General features: G+C 37.4%; 1 protein-coding gene and 1 non-coding gene across 2 annotated transcripts; one reads left to right on the top strand and one right to left on the bottom strand.

Annotated features, from left to right (window-relative positions):
• Positions 1–14925: 14925 nt before the first annotated feature.
• Positions 14926–15031, bottom strand: LOC125493076 (small nucleolar RNA R71). Its single transcript, XR_007269457.1, has one exon. It is a non-coding gene; the product is annotated as a small nucleolar RNA R71 (small nucleolar RNA).
• Positions 14928–17019, top strand: LOC104901198 (uncharacterized). Its single transcript, XM_010688749.3, has 2 exons — positions 14928–15803; positions 15962–17019. The coding sequence occupies exons 1-2, from the start codon at positions 14928–14930 to the stop codon at positions 16919–16921; spliced, it is 1836 nt and encodes a 611-aa protein (XP_010687051.1). The 3' UTR covers positions 16922–17019.
• Positions 17020–18281: the final 1262 nt, after the last annotated feature.

Here is an 18281-nt window from a genome sequence, read left to right as displayed (position 1 = left end):
TTTCCAAGTCTAGCCTCACTTTCCCCAGGATTTAAAATTTCTAGGTTCAACCTTTGTATATCTCTACACAACTCCTCAGGGACTATCAAAGCACTCAAGCTATGACTCGATTTCCGACTCAAGGCGTCAGCAACCACATTTGCTTTCCCCTCATGATACTGGATATCTAGATCATAATCCTTAATCAACTCTAGCCATCTTCTTTGCCTCATATTCAAGTCTTTTTGGGTAAATATGTACTTCAAGCTCTTATGGTCTGTAAATATCTTGCAAGTTGCTCCATAAAGATAATGTCTCCAAATTTTCAAGGCAAACACTATGGCAGCTAACTCTAGATCATGGGTAGGGTAATTAGCCTCATAAGATTTCAATTGACGCGATGCATAAGCTATTACCTTACCATTCTGTTGCAACACACAACCTAAACCATTCTTTGAAGCATCACTATAGACCTCAAATCCCTCATTCCCATCAGGTAGGGTTAAGACAGGTGCAAAATCAAGGTACGTTATGTAGCTAGATCTTTTAAAATGTGGTTTATATGATAAAATTGTTTATTGATTTTATTGGTTGGATTGGTTTAGAAATTTAGTTTAAAATGGTTACAATGTTTTATTATTCACTCTTGAAAGTGAAAAGAAGGAATGATATTATCAATCATTTTATATAGAAGTTTTGTTATCCTTTTTGGAAAATTAAATTATTTTTGCAAGGAAAGGTTGATTGGTTTTTATGAACTTTGAATGTTCAAAAAGTTGTTTATGAGGAAAGGAGGTTTATTCATGACTTACAAGTCATATTATTATTATTTCCGCTTGATTAATATCAAGAGATTCAAAGTCCACTTGTTGGCAATTATAGTTACCCCTTGATATAGCTCCGTGATGGGATGACTAGCTTGGGGGGTGTGCACACTTAGCAAAATAGAAGGGGAGATAAGAAGAGGAATTGTTTTCAGGATTATTTTTAATCCAAGTTGTTTGGAAAGAGTTTATTCTTAAAAAGGTTATTCTTGAATTACTATTCAAGTGTTTGGAATTTGTTTGTTGTTCTTAAATTATTATTCAAGTGTTTGGTAAGAGTTTGTTCTTAAAATGTTATTCTTGAATTATTATTAAGTGTTTGAAAATAGTTTATTCTTAAAGAGTTATTCTTGAATTTTTGGTTATGGAGTTTTCGAAATGAAAAATTATGACGAACTAACAAATGTGTTACTTATCTAGTACATTTCGTACTCAGTTTTATACTGATGCGTATTTTCTTTTTCCTATTTGGCTTTGCCCTGTTTACCTATTTGGTAAGCAGATTTACAGGTGAATTTTGGATGTGCATGGGAGCATACTAGGAAGGGGATCTTCACCTAGATTAGAATGTTTCATTTATTTGAGTTTTGAGACAATATTTACTTTTATTAATAAAGAAGTATTATTATTTTTGGTTAAAGTCTTCCGCTGCAAGTTATTTTGGTTAGTTAGTAGTTGGTTGCCGAAAGCGTGTTAGTCACGTGGCGGTAATACTCCTAAATTACTCAATATTATTTATTAAATTATTTATTTAAAAGTGAGTAATTTGGGGGTGTTACAAAGTGGTATCAGTTTTTCAGGTCTTGAAAAGATAAAAGTTAAACATTAAAATTAAGGGGTAGACATAAGATGGGCATATAGAGTTTCGCATTTGCATTCTAAACTGTTTTTGTTAAGCTTAATTGTTTTCTTTTTGATGATTTGAATAGATGCATCTTGCTAGTACCACAAAAAGGTATATATATATTTATATTTTTTTTATTTGGAAAGATGAAGGGTGTAGATATGTTGGGGTGACAAGCTCTGTCTAGGATTAGGAAGGCTCTCCCTGACGCTGTGGGTAACTTCCTTACCTGGGAGCTATAATCACCTTGGCTATTCTATATCTTGAAATCAAGTACACTTTAAAATTTTTGAAATAAATATTTTAAGCCTTAGTGGTGCATTTAGTACAAATTTTGGACCATATATTTTTTTGTTAACATATATTAATATTACTTTTATGATGCTGTTGTAATATTTCTATTTTTTTTTTTTTGCTTTTATATGATTGTTGTTGGAAGTTGAGGAAAAAGTTTATGTTATTCCCTATGTATGGGATAAACAAAGAGGTCATGCTGCATTGGCCAGCAAATAGTAGTATTATGTGTATTATATTTCTTTTAATGAGTATTTTGTTAACAGATGATTAACCATATGAGGGACATGTATTACTCTGAAGAACTTCTTTTGGAAGGAAAAAGGGTCCCTGATTTTATAGATGATATTGTTGAGGCCAGTGGTATTAATGCATTTGACTGGGAGCCATGGGTCAGTGAGGAACCCTACCAAATTTTGTTAGCCTTAATTCACCTTCCTCAGACACCCAAATACCAAATCCTCCATGATAAGTACGCTAATGTAGTCCTACCAACTGGGGAGTGGAACAGAGATAATCATGAGTTCCAGGGAGTTTGGTTAGCCACTATTCTTCATTTTGGCACCGAGTTAATGTATATAGAAATAGATGGAGCCCAAAGGGGTGGGGATGCCATTGATATTGACCTACCTAGCCCAGTATCCACAATTTCTTCAGTTGATAAATGGGATATGAAGGTTCATCTGAGCCTGATAGCCCAAATATACCCCTCGAGAATACCCAGGCCAATATGATTATATGGCTATTGACGAGTTGGAGAATGTTATGGAGGCGGGCTACCCAGAGTTTGAAGTCTCCAGTAACCAGAGGAATATATAGTTTTGTTTCGGCCATGAAACGGCCTAGTTGTCTTAAGAATATTTTGATACACTCAAATCTTCTAGTAGTTGTTATGAATAAGGCCTCATATTTGGCCGTGATGTACGAAATATGTGATTGCTATATTTTGAACTAGTTATACTGACATGGTTAGTTATTAAATTGTTTGGTAGATAGACAGTTATTCTCTGAATGTTTATACATGTATATTTATTCAAACACTTTTACTCCTAGCAGAATGGCAGAAAGAAGGAGAAGGAGTATGGGTTCTATGGTTAGAAGGCTAGCAAAGATCACTGAAAACATCACTCAAGTGATAGCTAATCAAGAAACCAAGCAGAGTGAGACTGATAGTTTTGGTGAGGTCTTTAAGAGGGTAGCAGCTGTCAAACCTCCGACTTACCATGGGAAAGAGGACCCAGCTAGCTTAGAAAACTGGATCCGAGAATTTGATAAGCTTTTTGATGCCATAGTATGCCCTGAAAACCTTAGGGTTAATAATGCTGTTTATTATTTGAGAGATGAGGCAGACCTTTGGTGGAAACAACGAAAAGATGATCTTTTAGAGGATCCGAACTTTGGGTGGGACGAGTTTAAAGAAGCCTAGGAGTAAGTTTTATCCTGCGTACTTAAGGAAGCAAAAGGCTATGGAGTTCACCAATCTGAGAATGGGGACTATGTCTGTTAATGAGTATTATAGCAAATTTTTGGAGTTGATGAGGTTCGCACCTGAGATAGTACCATCTGAGACTTTAAAGGCCCAAAGGTTTAAAAGGGTTAACCTTAACTCTCCAAAGTAAGCTAGGGAGGAGTAACTTTTGAGACTCTTGATGAAATTTATGGTAAGCTGCTCATTATATGGGATTAAAGGAAGAGAGATTGAAGGGACTTCCTCTGGGGAAAAGAGGAAGTATAACAACAATGGGAACCAACAAATTGGAGATAAGAAGCCTAAGCTCAATGGTGGATTTAACCAAACTGAGAAAGATAATAGGTACCTAGTCGGAAGCCTAATGGGAACCAAGGGAATGGGAAGAAAGCTGAGAGAACCTTTTTCTGCAAAAGGTGTGATAAGAACCACCCTGGAAAAGATTGTCAAGGCAACTTGGTGACATGCCATTATTGTCAGAAATTGGGGCACCGTGAATATGAGTGCTTTAGAAAAGCTGGTGGAGAACCTGCAGTCAAACCTGACCCGAGTAGTAAGGCACCTCAGAATGATCAACAGAAGTTAGCTTCTTCCAATGCTGGTGTTAAACCAGGGATGGGAAATCAGTCTAAAGGCAGAGTTTTCGTCATGAACCGCCGTGAGGCTCAGAATGTTTCTGAGGTAGTAGTTGGAACCTTTTTCATTAATTCCTTGTCTGTCAAAGTGTTATTTGATTCAGGAGCATCTCATTCATTTATTTCTAGCACTTTAGTAGACAAGCTCCAGTTAAGCAGTCCAGTGTCTATTTCTTTGAAATTGCTTGCCATCAGGGAAATGTTTAATTGTACTAGGTTGCATAGTCAAGTACCTTTAGTGATAGTTGGGTGAATTTCCATCCGACTTAGTTGAGTTTGCTTGTCAGACCTCGATGTAGTTTTGGGGATGGATTGGTTGGGAAGATTCAAGGCTCAATTGATTATGTGAGGCCCAGAAGGTGTCCTTAGTCGGTCCAAGAAAAAAGGGTGACTTATAGGAAGCTTGGAAGGAGAAGGGAATGAAGATAGTGTCTGCGATGAGAATTCAATCTTATGTGAAGAAGGGGTGTCGTTATTCTTATGTGGAGTTCAGAGGATTGAAAAGGAAGATGAGAATAGGGAGATCCAGTCGTATCTGAGTTTCCTGATGTGTTTCCTGAAGAGATACCGGGTGCCACCGTTAGGGATCTTGATTCACCGTAGACTTGATGCCAGGAACCGGACCTATTTCAAAGGCTCCGTATAGAATGGCTCCAGCTGAGATGAAGAGTTAAAAGTTCAGTTGGAGGAGTTTTGGAAAAAGGGTATATAAGACCTAGTTCTTCTCCTTGGGGTGCACCTGTATTGTTCGTGAAAAAGAAGGATGGTAGTTTGAGGTTGTGCATTGATTATCGGGAGTTGAACAATGTGACGATCAAGAATAAGTATCCGCTTCCGAGAATTGATGATTTATTTGACCAGTTGAAAGGAGCGGGATTTTCTCGAAGATAGATTTAAGGTCAGGTTATCACCAATTGAGGATTGCTGAGGGTGATATTCCTAAGACTACGTTTAGGGCGGTATGGTCACTATGAGTTTACAGTGATGCCGTTTGGTCTGACTAATGCACCTGTAGTGTTCATGGATTTGATGCATAGGGTTTTCAGGCCATACTTGGATAAATATGTGGTTGTGTTTATAGATGATATTTTGATATATTCAAAGGATAGGAGTTGTCATGAGCTGCATTTGAGGGAAGTTTTGTCCACCCTAAGAGAGCATAAGTTGTACGCCAAGCTCTCTAAGTGTGAGTTTTGGTTGGATGAGGTTGCATTTTTGGACATGTTATCTCCAAGGAAGGAGTCTCGGTGGATCCTACTAAGATTCAAGCGGTGCGCGAATGGCCAACACCGAAGACGGTGATATAAGGAGTTTCCTTGGGTTAGCTGGTTACTATCGAAGATTTGTAAAGGATTTCTCAAAGATATCGAGACCAATGACTAGCCTGATGAAGAAAGAATGTAAGTTTGTTTGGACTCCAGAGTGTGAGGAAGCTTTTTCGGCGTTGAAGGAAAGGTTGACTACAACACCAGTTTTGGCTCTACCTGATGAAAGCCAGCAGTATGATGTTTATAGTGATGCTTCGAAATTTGGGTTAGGGTGTGTATTGATGCAGAACCGGAAGGTCATCGCTTATGCTTCTAGGCAGTTAAAACCATATGAGGTGAATTATCCAACCCATGATCTTGAATTAGCTGCAATAGTGTTTGCTTTGAAGATATGGCGACACTACTTGTATGGGGCAACGTGTAAGTTGTACACGGATCATAAGAGCTTAAAGTATATTTTCACTCAGAAGGAGTTGAACATGAGGCAGAGGAGGTGGTTGGAGTTGATCAAGGATTATGATCTTGAGATCCAGTATCATGAAGGGAAAGCTAATGTTGTTGCTGATGCATTGAGTCGAAAGTCGAGTCATTCAGTTAATGCAATGGTGCTGCCAAGTCAGTTATGTGTCGAGTTTCAGAAAATGTCATTGGAGGTACTAGAAGAAGGCGGTGTGAAGAATTATTGGGTTCTTTGTCGATTCAACCCTCAATCTATGATGAGATTAGGGAGGGTCAATCAAAGGATGAAAATTAGAAAAGATTCGAGAGAAGATCCGGATGGTCAGGTGTCGGATTTCCAGTAGCCGATGATGGAGTATTCGGTTCAAGGGAGGTGGTGTATACCAAGATAGAGAAGAGTTGAAGCGGAAATTAATGGAAGAAGCTCATAGCTCACCTTATTCAGTACACCCAGGTGTGATAAGTTGTATAAGGACATGAAGAAAATGTTCTGGTGGCCAAACATGAAGCGAGAGGTAGCAGAGTTCGTGGCTAAGTGTCTCACATGTCAAAAGGTCAAGTTTGAGCACAAGAGGCCGCAAGGGAAGGTTCAACCTCTGGATATTCCGAGTTGGAAATGGGATTCTATATCAATGGATTTTGTGTCGCATTACCAAGAACTAAGGCTGGAAATGATACAATTTGGGTAGTGGTAGATCGTCTAACTAAATCTGCAACTTTCATACCTATGAAGAATACTTGGTCGATGGATCAATTGGCTAAAGCATATGTGAAGTGGGTGGTGAAATATCATGGTGTGCCTAAGGACATTGTTTCGATCGTGATTCACGATTCTTGTCCAACTTTTGGCAGAGTTTGCAGAAGGCTTTGGGTACTAATTTGTTAATGAGTACAGCTTTTCATCCGGCTACAGATGGTCAAACAGAACGAACAATTCAGACTTTGTGTTATGGAGTATCAGGGTTCGTGGGAGGATTTCTTGGATTTAATAGAATTTTCCTACAACAACAGTCATCATGCAAGTATTGGTATGGCTCTGTTGGAGGCTTTATGTGGTCGGAAGTGTAGACGTCTAGTCTGCTGGAATGATATTAGTGAAACTGTGGTGCTTGGACTTGAATTCCTCAAAAAGACGGCGAAAGAGGTGAAAGTGATTCAAGAAAAGATCAAGGTTTTAAGAGTTATGCTGATTTGAAGCGAAGGGATGAAGAGTTTCAGGTTGGGGAGAAGGTATTGTTGAAAATATCTCCAATGAAAGGGGTGATGCGATTTGGGAAGAAGCGAAAGTTAAGTCCAAAGTATATCGGGCCATATGAGGTGTTAAAGAAGTTCGAAAAAGTGGCATATAAGTTGATTTGCCAAATGATTTAAGTCGAGTCATGATGTTTTCCATATATCTCAGTTAAGGAAGTATATTTCGAATGTGTTTCATGTACTGCAACCTGAGGCCATTGAATTAGATGATAGTTTGACTTACGAGGAAAAACCTGTAAGAATCCTTGATAGTAAAGTTAGAAGTACTCAGATTAGGATGTAAGATTAGTCAAAGTATTATGGTCAAACCATCAGACTGAGGAAGCAACATAGGAAGCTGAAGCGGATATGCGCAAGAAATTCCAACGTTGTTTTCCGAGGTTAGTTGTCGAGTTACGGGGTCGTAACTCCTATTAAGGGGGGTAGAATGGGATAGAGTTTCGCGCTTCTACTATAGTTTTGCATTTTAGCATATTTTTGAGTCATTATATGGATTTTAGACATGAGCATTTGAGTCAGAAACTACGATTTTGAATTTTGATTCGTTTGTGGAAAGATTATGATTTTTGTCTGAGCATTTGAGTTAGAAACTACGATTTTGAATTTTAATCCGTTTTTGGAAAGTGATTATGACTTTTTGTCTTAAGTTTCGAGGTCGAAACTTCTTTTAAGGGGGGTAGACTGTAATACCCCATATTTTTAGTATTTATTTAAATAATTAAATATTTATTTTATATTCATTTTCTAAAATAAATATTTTTAAGCAAAGGGTATTTTAGTATTTTCATTGATTTTTAATTATTTTGGCGGGAGTATGGCGCCAAAATTGGATTTGTTAAGCTTTTGGTATTAAATCCTAGTCAAAAAAATTCAGAAAACCAAAAAAAAAAAAAAAAAAATTTTTTTTAGGGGCATATATTCTACGGGATTATGTGATTGGAGGGAGTTTTGTTTTCCTATAACTTCCAATTTATGATGGAGGTTACAAATCTTGGTTTAATCTCCTAATTTATGGTGAAGGTTACAAACTATTTAATTTTTGAAATTAAGTACTCTATTCTACTCCTATAAATACCCCATACCTTAAGCCATCTTTTCCACACAAAAACTTTGAAGAATCCATATTCTCTTTACTTCAAAGTTCTTGTTTCTGTCCCTATCTATTCTAGTTTTATATTTCTTATTCAAGTTTCATTTTCTTTGTTTAAGAAAAGTTTTCATAATTCTTACTCAAAATATTATGCTCATGATAGTGATTTCATGTTTATTCATGATTAAGTTCATGTGGTCAATACTTATTGTTGGTTTATAGAAAGCTCAAGTATAAGAATAAGTGAAGATACTAGTATACTTTTGTGCAAATCAAGGTACGTTATGTAGCTAGATCTTTTAAAATGTGGTTTATATGATAAAATTGTTTATTGATTTTATTGGTTGGATTGGTTTAGAAATTTGTTTAAAATGGTTACAATGTTTTATTATTCACTCTTGAAAGTGAAAGAAGGAATGATATTATCAATCATTTCATATAGAAGTTTTGTTATCCTTTTTGGAAAATTAAATTATTTTTGCAAGGAAAGGTTGATTGGTTTTTATGAACTTTGAATGTTCAAAAAGTTGTTTATGAGGAAAGGAGGTTTATTCATGACTTACAAGTCATATTATTATTATTTCCGCTTGATTAATATCAAGAGATTCAAAGTCCACTTGTTGGCAATTATAGTTACCCCTTGATATAGCTCCGTGATGGGATGACTAGCTTGGGGGGTGTGCACACTTAGCAAAATAGAAGGGGAGATAAGAAGAGGAATTGTTTTCAGGATTATTTTTAATCCAAGTTGTTTGGAAAGAGTTTATTCTTAAAAAGGTTATTCTTGAATTACTATTCAAGTGTTTGGAATTTGTTCTTGTTGTTCTTAAATTATTATTCAAGTGTTTGGTAAGAGTTTGTTCTTAAAATGTTATTCTTGAATTATTATTAAGTGTTTGAAAATAGTTTATTCTTAAAGAGTTATTCTTGAATTTTTGGTTATGGAGTTTTCGAAATGAAAAATTATGATGAACTAACAAATGTGTTACTTATCTAGTACATTTCGTACTCAGTTTTATACTGATGCGTATTTTCTTTTTCCTATTTGGCTTTGCCCTGTTTACCTATTTGGTAAGCAGATTTACAGGTGAATTTTGGATGTGCATGGGAGCATACTAGGAAGGGGATCTTCACCTAGATTAGAATGTTTCATTTATTTTGAGTTTTGAGACAATATTTACTTTTATTAATAAAGAAGTATTATTATTTTTGGTTAAAGTCTTCCGCTGCAAGTTATTTTGGTTAGTTAGTAGTTGGTTGCCGAAAGCGTGTTAGTCACGTGGCGGTAATACTCCTAAATTACTCAAATATTATTTATTAAATTATTTATTTAAAAGTGAGTAATTTGGGGGTGTTACACATACCTTTGATGGCGTTTTTCTCCTTGGAAGTGAGGTAGGAATGAAGTTGGGATTGTTTCGATTTCGAACATGGGGCTCAACACTTTCAAACAGAACAATCAGTGATTGTTCAAACTTTCAGATTGCTTGATGAATTAACGACATAATCCTGCAAAGTGTTTGTTTCTTATTAGTTATGTCTGGCTATTTTATGTGTTTTTACTTCTAGTCAGCATAGTTGCTTTGGTGTATATGTTATCATTGTTAAATTTTGTTATTCGTGTTGTGATTGTAATTTTTTTTTTATTCAGTTCTCTCGGACTCCTCAATAAATTATAGGTGACCTGAATAGAACAGGTCACTTGTATAAAACGTTGGTCATGGTTTAAAGATATGTTGGAGGCTACCATCTGTACAAAAGATAGTTTGTAGTGGCATATTTAGCAAAAACAGTTGTATATTTGTTACAACAGATAGTAATTTCTTTTTTGAAAAAAGTAGTATAAAAAGACCCAGCATATGACGTGATTATGGGTATATTATCACATTGATGGTTTTTGTTCCAGTATACTACTTTGTTGATTAAAAGTATTCCTTTTTTGTTTACTAGAATATAGATAGACTATTTTTTTTATGATCTGAACAAAATATATATAGAATGGTTTTGAATTTGGCAAAACTCCTCTTTTTTGCTGTGCATCTGGTGTGGAAGCCTTTGTTCAGGATCTTTGATTATGAAATTGGGGTTTCGGACTTGATTCCCAATATTATTGTTTCTTTGGGTCTAATTGTAGTCGTTATACAAGTAGGTTTTGAACATAGAGTTTCGCTGTGTCATTTTAAGGATTTGGCTTACAATAATTTAAGAAAGTTTGTTACTTCCCTAGATATTGTTTTAGCTTATAAAAGGGGCACGAGAGCTGAGTTGATAGTTTTGTCATTCTGGTTTCTAAGAATATAATCAAATTCTTTGGAATTATTCTCTATCTGAATTACCAGTTCTAAATCTGGTTTCTGTATTCTGGATTTCAGGACAGAGATGTATAACAATATAGGATCTCAGCCTGCTATGCTGCGACCGCCTGCTAATTCTCAGTCTAATCCATTTGGAGACGCATTCTCTGCAGCAGGTTCTGGGTTTATCTGAGGTGGTTTGGGTGCCTATGGGGAGAGAATTCTAGGGTCCAGTTCTGAGTATGTACAATGCTTGGTTAATTCTTTTTAGCACTCTATGTCTTGGATGGTGCTTCAGATGTCTCATGTTTTGAGCTTTATAGCATTGTTTGTGTGTTGGTTTACTTAGTAAAGAGATAAATACATTATTTTACACTAGTTAAGATTCTCACGTTAAATAAGGGAATAGAAATACTTGTAAATTGCCTACCATCTGTACAAGTCTTCAGGAGGCTAGTGCAGGAGGTTGGGCTTGGTTGAAGGCTATACACCGAGTAATCTTAGATTCGAAGCAATTTATATCTCAAATTTCATCACTGTTTGCGTAGAAGTATTTTTGTGAAATATATTCAATCTGGTTTCGTTCTTCTGCTGAACTTGGTTCTTCATGTGCATATCATCATCAATCAGAAAACAGGTCCTTAATTTTTTTTTCCCATGTTTTTCTGTGCAGGTTATATTTTGTTATTGGGTTACTTCTAATATCTTCTCCTTCGCATATGGATCTGGTGAGTTATCCATTCTGCTTTTCTGTCCACAGATAGGCATTATATATAATATTTTGCTCTGTTTTAAACACATCTGTTGATAAACATGCTTGCGCAAGGAGGTGATTTTGGCCATTGCACAGTTCAGAATGGTATTTTATTTTACACCTTTAATTTACTTCTAGAATAAGTTTCAGAGGGATTCTCAGTCTCAGTTTAGGATGATAAAATAAGTAACAACTTGGTGTGCATGTTACTCGTCTTCTGTAAATCTGTAATTTGTAGAAAAAATTGCTTAATTGCACTTATCTTGCTTTATATATTGATTTCTTGGGATATATTACATGTGCTTAGAATAATTTTGGTCTTATTTTTCATCTTTTGAAGGTACCCAAAATAATAATAAAGGTCCACAGATCAAGAACAGGAAGACACTACTTGAAGCTTCAAACTGGATACCATCATTGTTTTGCTAGATTTTAGTATTATTTAGCTTTGTAAGGCTACAACTACATCTTTATTGTGTTTTAATTTTGTGGTATTTTTAGAAACATATTAGTTATGAAGTATTATATATTGATGAACGTATGTAGGGATATTAATTGTACGAACTACGTTTATGATTTATGATAATAATATATACATTGCTTAAAGTATTTTTATGTAATCATCAGGTTCCATTGCTGACTTTATATTCTAAATTATTGTATATTATATTACTGTATTATTATATATTATTATTTGTTAATTAATTAGGAAAAAAGTACGAAAAGAGTCCATACAAAATCTAGACGCTTTTCCTTGTCAAGAACGTATGACAAATATAAGAATAATTTTCTACCCAATTTCTCTCAACACTAAAAGGCGTCGTGACTAATTATAGTCAACAAAAAGCGTCTTGAATTAGGACACTTTAAAGCGTCTAAAAATTAATTGATGGCACCCCCACTAACCAATGTGGAGACGTTGTACAGCGTCGCCAATGGCGACGCTTTTTGGTGACGAGAAATACCGACTGATTCTGCTCGACGCTTTTTGTCAGCGTCGAGAGCAAATTTCTCGACGCTTTTAAGCGTCGCCAATTGAGCCAAAAAGCGTCTTCACAACACTCCTTTTCTAGTAGTGAACCTAGACTAAATTATTTTTAGGGTACATGAAAATATTATTTGATTGTTCTAATGTGTAAAAATTGACATGAATCGATATTTAGTAGAGGCCAGCAATGGACAAACATGGCTCATTATAACTGTTTTGGGTAAAAAAAACTTGGATATGATATTTGGGGAATCGTCTCGAGCTGTGCCCCCGACTATTTCGAGCAGGCTTCGTTTGTCCTGCAAAATAAGGAAATCTACCCCGGGGGTGCCCCGGGAACGCCCCTTCGACGCTCAAGTCAGTAAATAACTTTGTGGAGGGAGAAAGTAGTGAGAGAAGTTCTCAAGTGGTAGAGATTAGATTAGATATCTGAGTTAAGGGGATACATTCCCTATTTATAGAGAGTTGTTCCAGATGGAAACTGCCATTTGTATTGTGATAAGTGGACTTTAGGTTCACTTATTTGCATTTAGTTTAGGTCATTTAGATTCATTTTAGGCCATATATTTTCCTTTTTCTTCCCCTTTTCCATCATTTCTCATATTCTCATGTTTAGCATTTAATTTTAGTTCATTTGCATACTATTAGGTTGCATATAGGTCATTTCATTTGCATGTGCATTCTACCCCCTCCCCCATCTAATATGTTCTTGGAGTGTTTTGAAGCAAAGATAAGCAAGGAAGAGGCTCCAAGCAGAGGAGCGGGCGCTCCTGAGGAAGAGGAGCGGCGCTCCATATTAGACAGAGGCAAATGACAGTAACATGGAGCGTCCCAGGAGCGACCAAGGAGCAGCCCATGTTAGTAGGAGCGGGCGCTCCGTCGTCGAAATTTCTCACTGATTGGCAGAAACTTGGAGCAGCCCTGGAGCGGTGCAGGAGCGGGCGCTCCATATTGGCAAGAGCGGGCGCTCCAGTGCCCAGATTCTCCGTTCTTTTTGTTTCGTCTTTTACAACTTTGCCCTTATTTCTACGGGGTATAAAACCAATTTTGTAATAATTCTAAGGAAGCTTTTAATTTCTTAATTAATTAGTCCTGATTAGAGAGATTTCTTAGCTTAATCTAGTGAGAGAAAGTGAAGTTCTAGAGAGAGAAAGTAGATTTCCATGGTTTTGTAGCTTGGATGATGACAAAAATTATTGTTTTTATGTAAGATCTTCATTTCTTCTTCATGGTTTAAGTAATATCTCCTCTCTTCTCTCTACTTTTTATACTTTTATCTTTTCATTTATTTAAGTTTTGTCTAAAATTAGTTTAACCCATGTTTAGATTTTAGTTTTATTATCTTAATCTTGTTTTAGATGGTGTGTTGATTTCTTAGTTGTTCATGTTTGATTCTTTTTCCCCTTCTACTAGTATTATTATGAAGACTATGATGATTAGTGAGTAGTTAATCAGTTGGGGGTTGGGGTGAAAACCCAACCATGATTGATTTTGGTATTTGAATAAGAAGTTAGGGGTTCTTTGGGTTTCTTAAATGATCAATAACATAACTATTATCTACTTGCATTCTAGGATTAGGATGTTTGTTGATTGATGCTTTAGTCAAGTTGAGAGAGGAGACTAGAGTTGATGTTTATGTTATTTTCTTACTTAATTGCTCATGAGAGTGAGAATTGAGTGAGGGTTTGTTGCTTGATCCTTCCCCCTATACTTCGCATTTCTTACTTCCTAAATCATGATTGGATGGTGTTTATCCCCTTCTCCCAATGTTTTTATCTATAAATTTCTTGCCTAATCATTTAGCATTTTCTTAAGACCTTGGTTAATTACTTAGTCTAGTTCTTAGTTTAACAAACCAACCCTTTTGCTAAATCTTCGTCTTAGCTTGCAACAATTAGCAACATTAGTGTTCTTCTTGCTATTCCCTGCGGATTCGACCCTTACTTATCACTTTGCTCAGTCTAGTGATTTAGTTAGGTTTGTTTGATTTTAGGAGGCTAGTGACGACCTAGTTTTTCCTTTATCAAAATGGCGCCGTTGCCGGGGAATAGCGTCTAGCATTAAAACATTGTAAAGTTGTGTGAGTCTAAGTCTTTTACTATTTTCATTTTCATCTTGTTGTTTGTTGTCTTGTTATTGCTAACTTTTTGCTTAGCTTTGTATGCCAAGTGGACGTGCCTTTCCTTTGACTCCATATAATCCAGAGTTGGAAAGGACAGTCAAGGCCATACGGCGAGGGCTTAGAGCCGCACGACGAACCCAACAAGCATCATCTTCCACTCCGGTCAATATTGAGGACTTTACACGCGAAGAAGAAGTTACCACTCCAAGATCTTCTCAAGGAAGTTCCCCTCACTCTTCTAGATCATCAAGTCCTACTACTAGTGATCGCTCAATGGCGGATCCTCCTAGAGACTTGAGAAGCTATGGTGTTCCGGGTCCTTTTGAGTCAAGAAGCGCCATAACTCAACCAACTACCCAAGCCAATGACTTTGAGCTTCGCTCCGCTTTGATTGGCTTGATAGAAAGGAATCAATTTAGTGGAGCAAAGGATGAGGATCCATAAGCTCATTTGCAAACATTCACGGACTATTGTTCTACGGTCAAACACAATGGTGTCTCTCAAGACTACATTCGCCTAAGTCTCTTCAAATTCTCCTTAGCCGGCAAAGCAAAGCAATGGTTGAAGAAACTTGAGAATGACTCTTTGGTTACATGGGCAAAAGTCACTCAAGCTTTCATCGGCAAATACTTTCCTCCGGATAAGACCGCCGATATGCGGTCTCAAATTATGACATTCAAGCAAGAGAGTGATGAAACATTACAAGAAGCTTGGGAGAGGTTCAAAGAGTTATTGAGGATATGCCCTCATCACGGTTTGAATGAAGGTCTTACACTTCATTGTTTCTACCATGGTCTCACAAAAGCCTCTAAGACAAGTCTTGATGCGGGTGCCGGTGGTCCAATCATGAAGACACCTCTAGCGGGTATATCCGATATTATTGATGATGTGGTGCAAAATGATTCAGATTGGGGACATGATCGCAATGAACGAAGAGGTGGAAGGTACGATGTGGATCCCATCAATATGCTCTCTACCAAGCTTGATGCCTTGGTCACTCAATTACAAAGGTCAAATATGCTTTCCTCTTCTTCTTCTACATCTCATCCCCCTCCCAAATCTCCTAATGCACACATGCATGCTCATAATGTCTCACATGTCAATTCTATGCCGATGGATATTATGTTTTGTGATTTGTGTGGTTCATATGAACACTATGTTAATCAATGTTGCTTGATTGAACCCTCATCTCCTACTTCCCCTCAAATGGAACAAATGAATGCCTTTCAAAACTATTCCAATCCTAGAAGGGACCCATACTCTAATACTTTTAACCCGGGTTGGAAAGATCATCCTAACATTGGTTATCGGGGAAACCAAGGGCAAGGACATAGCAACCACTACTTCCAAAATCAAGGCCAAGCCCCTTCCCACATGCATAACCAAAGACCCCCGGGTAACTACCAAAGTAATAGACCTCCCTTCAATCCACCTCCCGGTTTCCAACCTAAGCAACCCCCTCCTCAAAAGTCTAACATGGAGTTGATGATGGAAACTTTTATGGCCCAACAAAGTGAAGCAATGAAACAAGTAGCTCAATTGTCACAAAAAGTGGATTCCCTTAGCACTCACAACAAGATGTTAGAGACCCAAGTTGCCCAATTAGCTACTTCTTCTCCTAGAAATTCGGGATCTTTGCCTAGCCAAGGAGTGCCACCTAAAGACCAATGTCATGCCATAGTTACTAGGAGTGGAAAAAACTTGGGGAGGTGGTGGATACAAGAGTTGAGAAAGAGCATGAAGTTGAAAGTGCAAATGAAAAAGCTATTGATATTGAAGATGATGCAAGCCCCAAGGCTAGTGAAAAGGGCAAGAGCTTAGAAGAGAACCTTAGTATTGTTGAGGAAGCCAAGAGTACACCTCCACCCTACACACCTAAGCTTCCCTTTCCCTCTAGGTTTGCCGGTGCAAAGCTTGATGATCAATTTGCCAAGTTCCTTTATGTCTTGAAGAAGCTCTACATTAACATCCCTTTCACTGAAGCCATTAAGCAAATGCCTACCTATGCCAAGTTTTTGAAAGATATTTTGAGCAAAAAGAGGGCCTTAGATTGTGTGGAAACCATTAATCTCACGGAGAATTGTAGTGCAATCATCCAAAATAAGTTACCCACCAAGCTTAAGGATCCCGGAAGCTTTTCAATCCCTTGTGCTATAGGAGACATGGTTATTGACAAGGGTTTGTGTGATTTAGGTGCTAGTGTGAGTCTTATGCCCTCCTCGGTTTGCAAGAGATTGAACCTAGGAGACCTTAAGCCTACTCATATCTCCCTTCAATTGGCCGATAGATCGGTAAAAATGCCTATTGGAAATCTTGAAGATGTCCCTCTTAGGGTTGGGAAGTTCTACATTCCCGTTGACTTTGTTGTCTTAGAAATGGAAGAAGACCCTAATGTGCCAATAATCTTGGGTAGACCATTTCTAGCTACGGCGGGGGCTATTATTGATGTGAAAAATGGCAAGCTAACTTTTGAGGTGGGTGATGAACATGTAGCTTTTAGCTTCACACAAATTATGAAATGCGCTTCTTATATGGATGATTGCATGAAAATTGATATACTTGAACATGTTATCCATGAAAGTAGGAACATGCATTTGCATAATACTCATGATCCTCTTGAGTTTGCTTTGTTGAATGTCAAAGACTAAGATGAAGAAAATGTGTTACATATGGTTCAAGCTTTGGATGTGATGGAACATAAGAGTTTGAATACTCAAGGTGAAGACGTGGAGAATGAACCCACCAAGGAGGTACATAAACTTGATCTTAAATCCCTTCCCCATCTCCCAAATATGTGTTCTTGGATGAATCTAGTCCGGTTATTGTTAATGCTAACCTCAATGATGATCAACTCTCAAAACTCCTCATGGTTTTAAGAGCTCACAAAAAATCCATCTCGCATTGCCCTTGAGGAGGGTCACAAGCCTTCTATTGAGGCTCAACGAAGGTTGAACCCCAATATGAAGGAAGTGGTGAAGAAAAAGGTCATGAAACTAATTGATGCGGGGATCATTTACCCCATTTCGGATAGTAAATGGGTTTCTCCGATTCATGTAGTTCCTAAGAAAGGTGGAACAACGATTGTTAAAAATGATTCAAATGAGTTGATTCCAACCCGAGTTGTCACCGGGTGGCGTATGTGCATTGACTATAGGAGACTAAATACCGCCACCCGGAAAGACCACTTTCCTCTTCCCTTCATAGATCAAATGTTGGAACGTTTAACCAAGCACAAATTCTTTTGCTACCTTGATGGATATTCCGGATTCTTTCAAATCCCAATCCATCCGGAAGACCAAGAGAAAACTACTTTCACATGCCGCTTTGGTACCTTCGCATATCGAAGGATGCCTTTTGGGTTATGTAATGCTCCGGCTACGTTTCAAAGGTGTATGATGGCCATATTTTCTGAATTTCTTGAGAACATAATGGAAGTCTTCATGGATGACTTTAGTGTTTATGGTCAAGACTATGATTCATGTTTGGCTCACCTTGCACAAGTTTTAAAAAGATGTGAAGAAGTTAATTTGGTGTTGAATTGGGAAAAGTGCCATTTCATGGTACAAGAAGGTGTTGTTTTGGGTCATGTTATTTCCCAAAGGGGTATTCAAGTTGACAAGGCGATGGTTGAGGTTATTGAGCAACTTCCCCCTCCCACAAATGTCAAAGGGGTGCGGAGTTTTCTTGGTCATGCGGGGTTTTACCGCCGTTTTATCAAGGATTTCTCCAAGATTGCCAAACCTCATACCCATCTCCTTGTCAAGGATTCCCCATTCTTGTTTACTAATGATTGTCTTGAAGCTTTTTGCAAGATTAAACAAGCACTTGTCTCGGCTCCAATTATTCAACCTCCGAATTGGGACTTGCCATTGAGATCATGTGTGATGCGAGCGACTATGCCATAGGGGCGGTTTGGGGCAAAGGAGTGACAAAGCCCCTCATGCCATCTATTACACTAGCAAGACTCTTGATGGGGCACAAGTGAACTATGCCACCACCGAAAAAGAG

This window comes from Beta vulgaris, chromosome 8, assembly GCF_026745355.1.
Source record: "Beta vulgaris subsp. vulgaris cultivar EL10 chromosome 8, EL10.2, whole genome shotgun sequence".
Lineage (NCBI taxonomy): Eukaryota > Viridiplantae > Streptophyta > Magnoliopsida > Caryophyllales > Amaranthaceae > Beta > Beta vulgaris.
The sequence above is the reverse complement of the archived record's forward strand: the minus strand, read 5'-3'. Positions and strand labels throughout refer to the sequence as shown.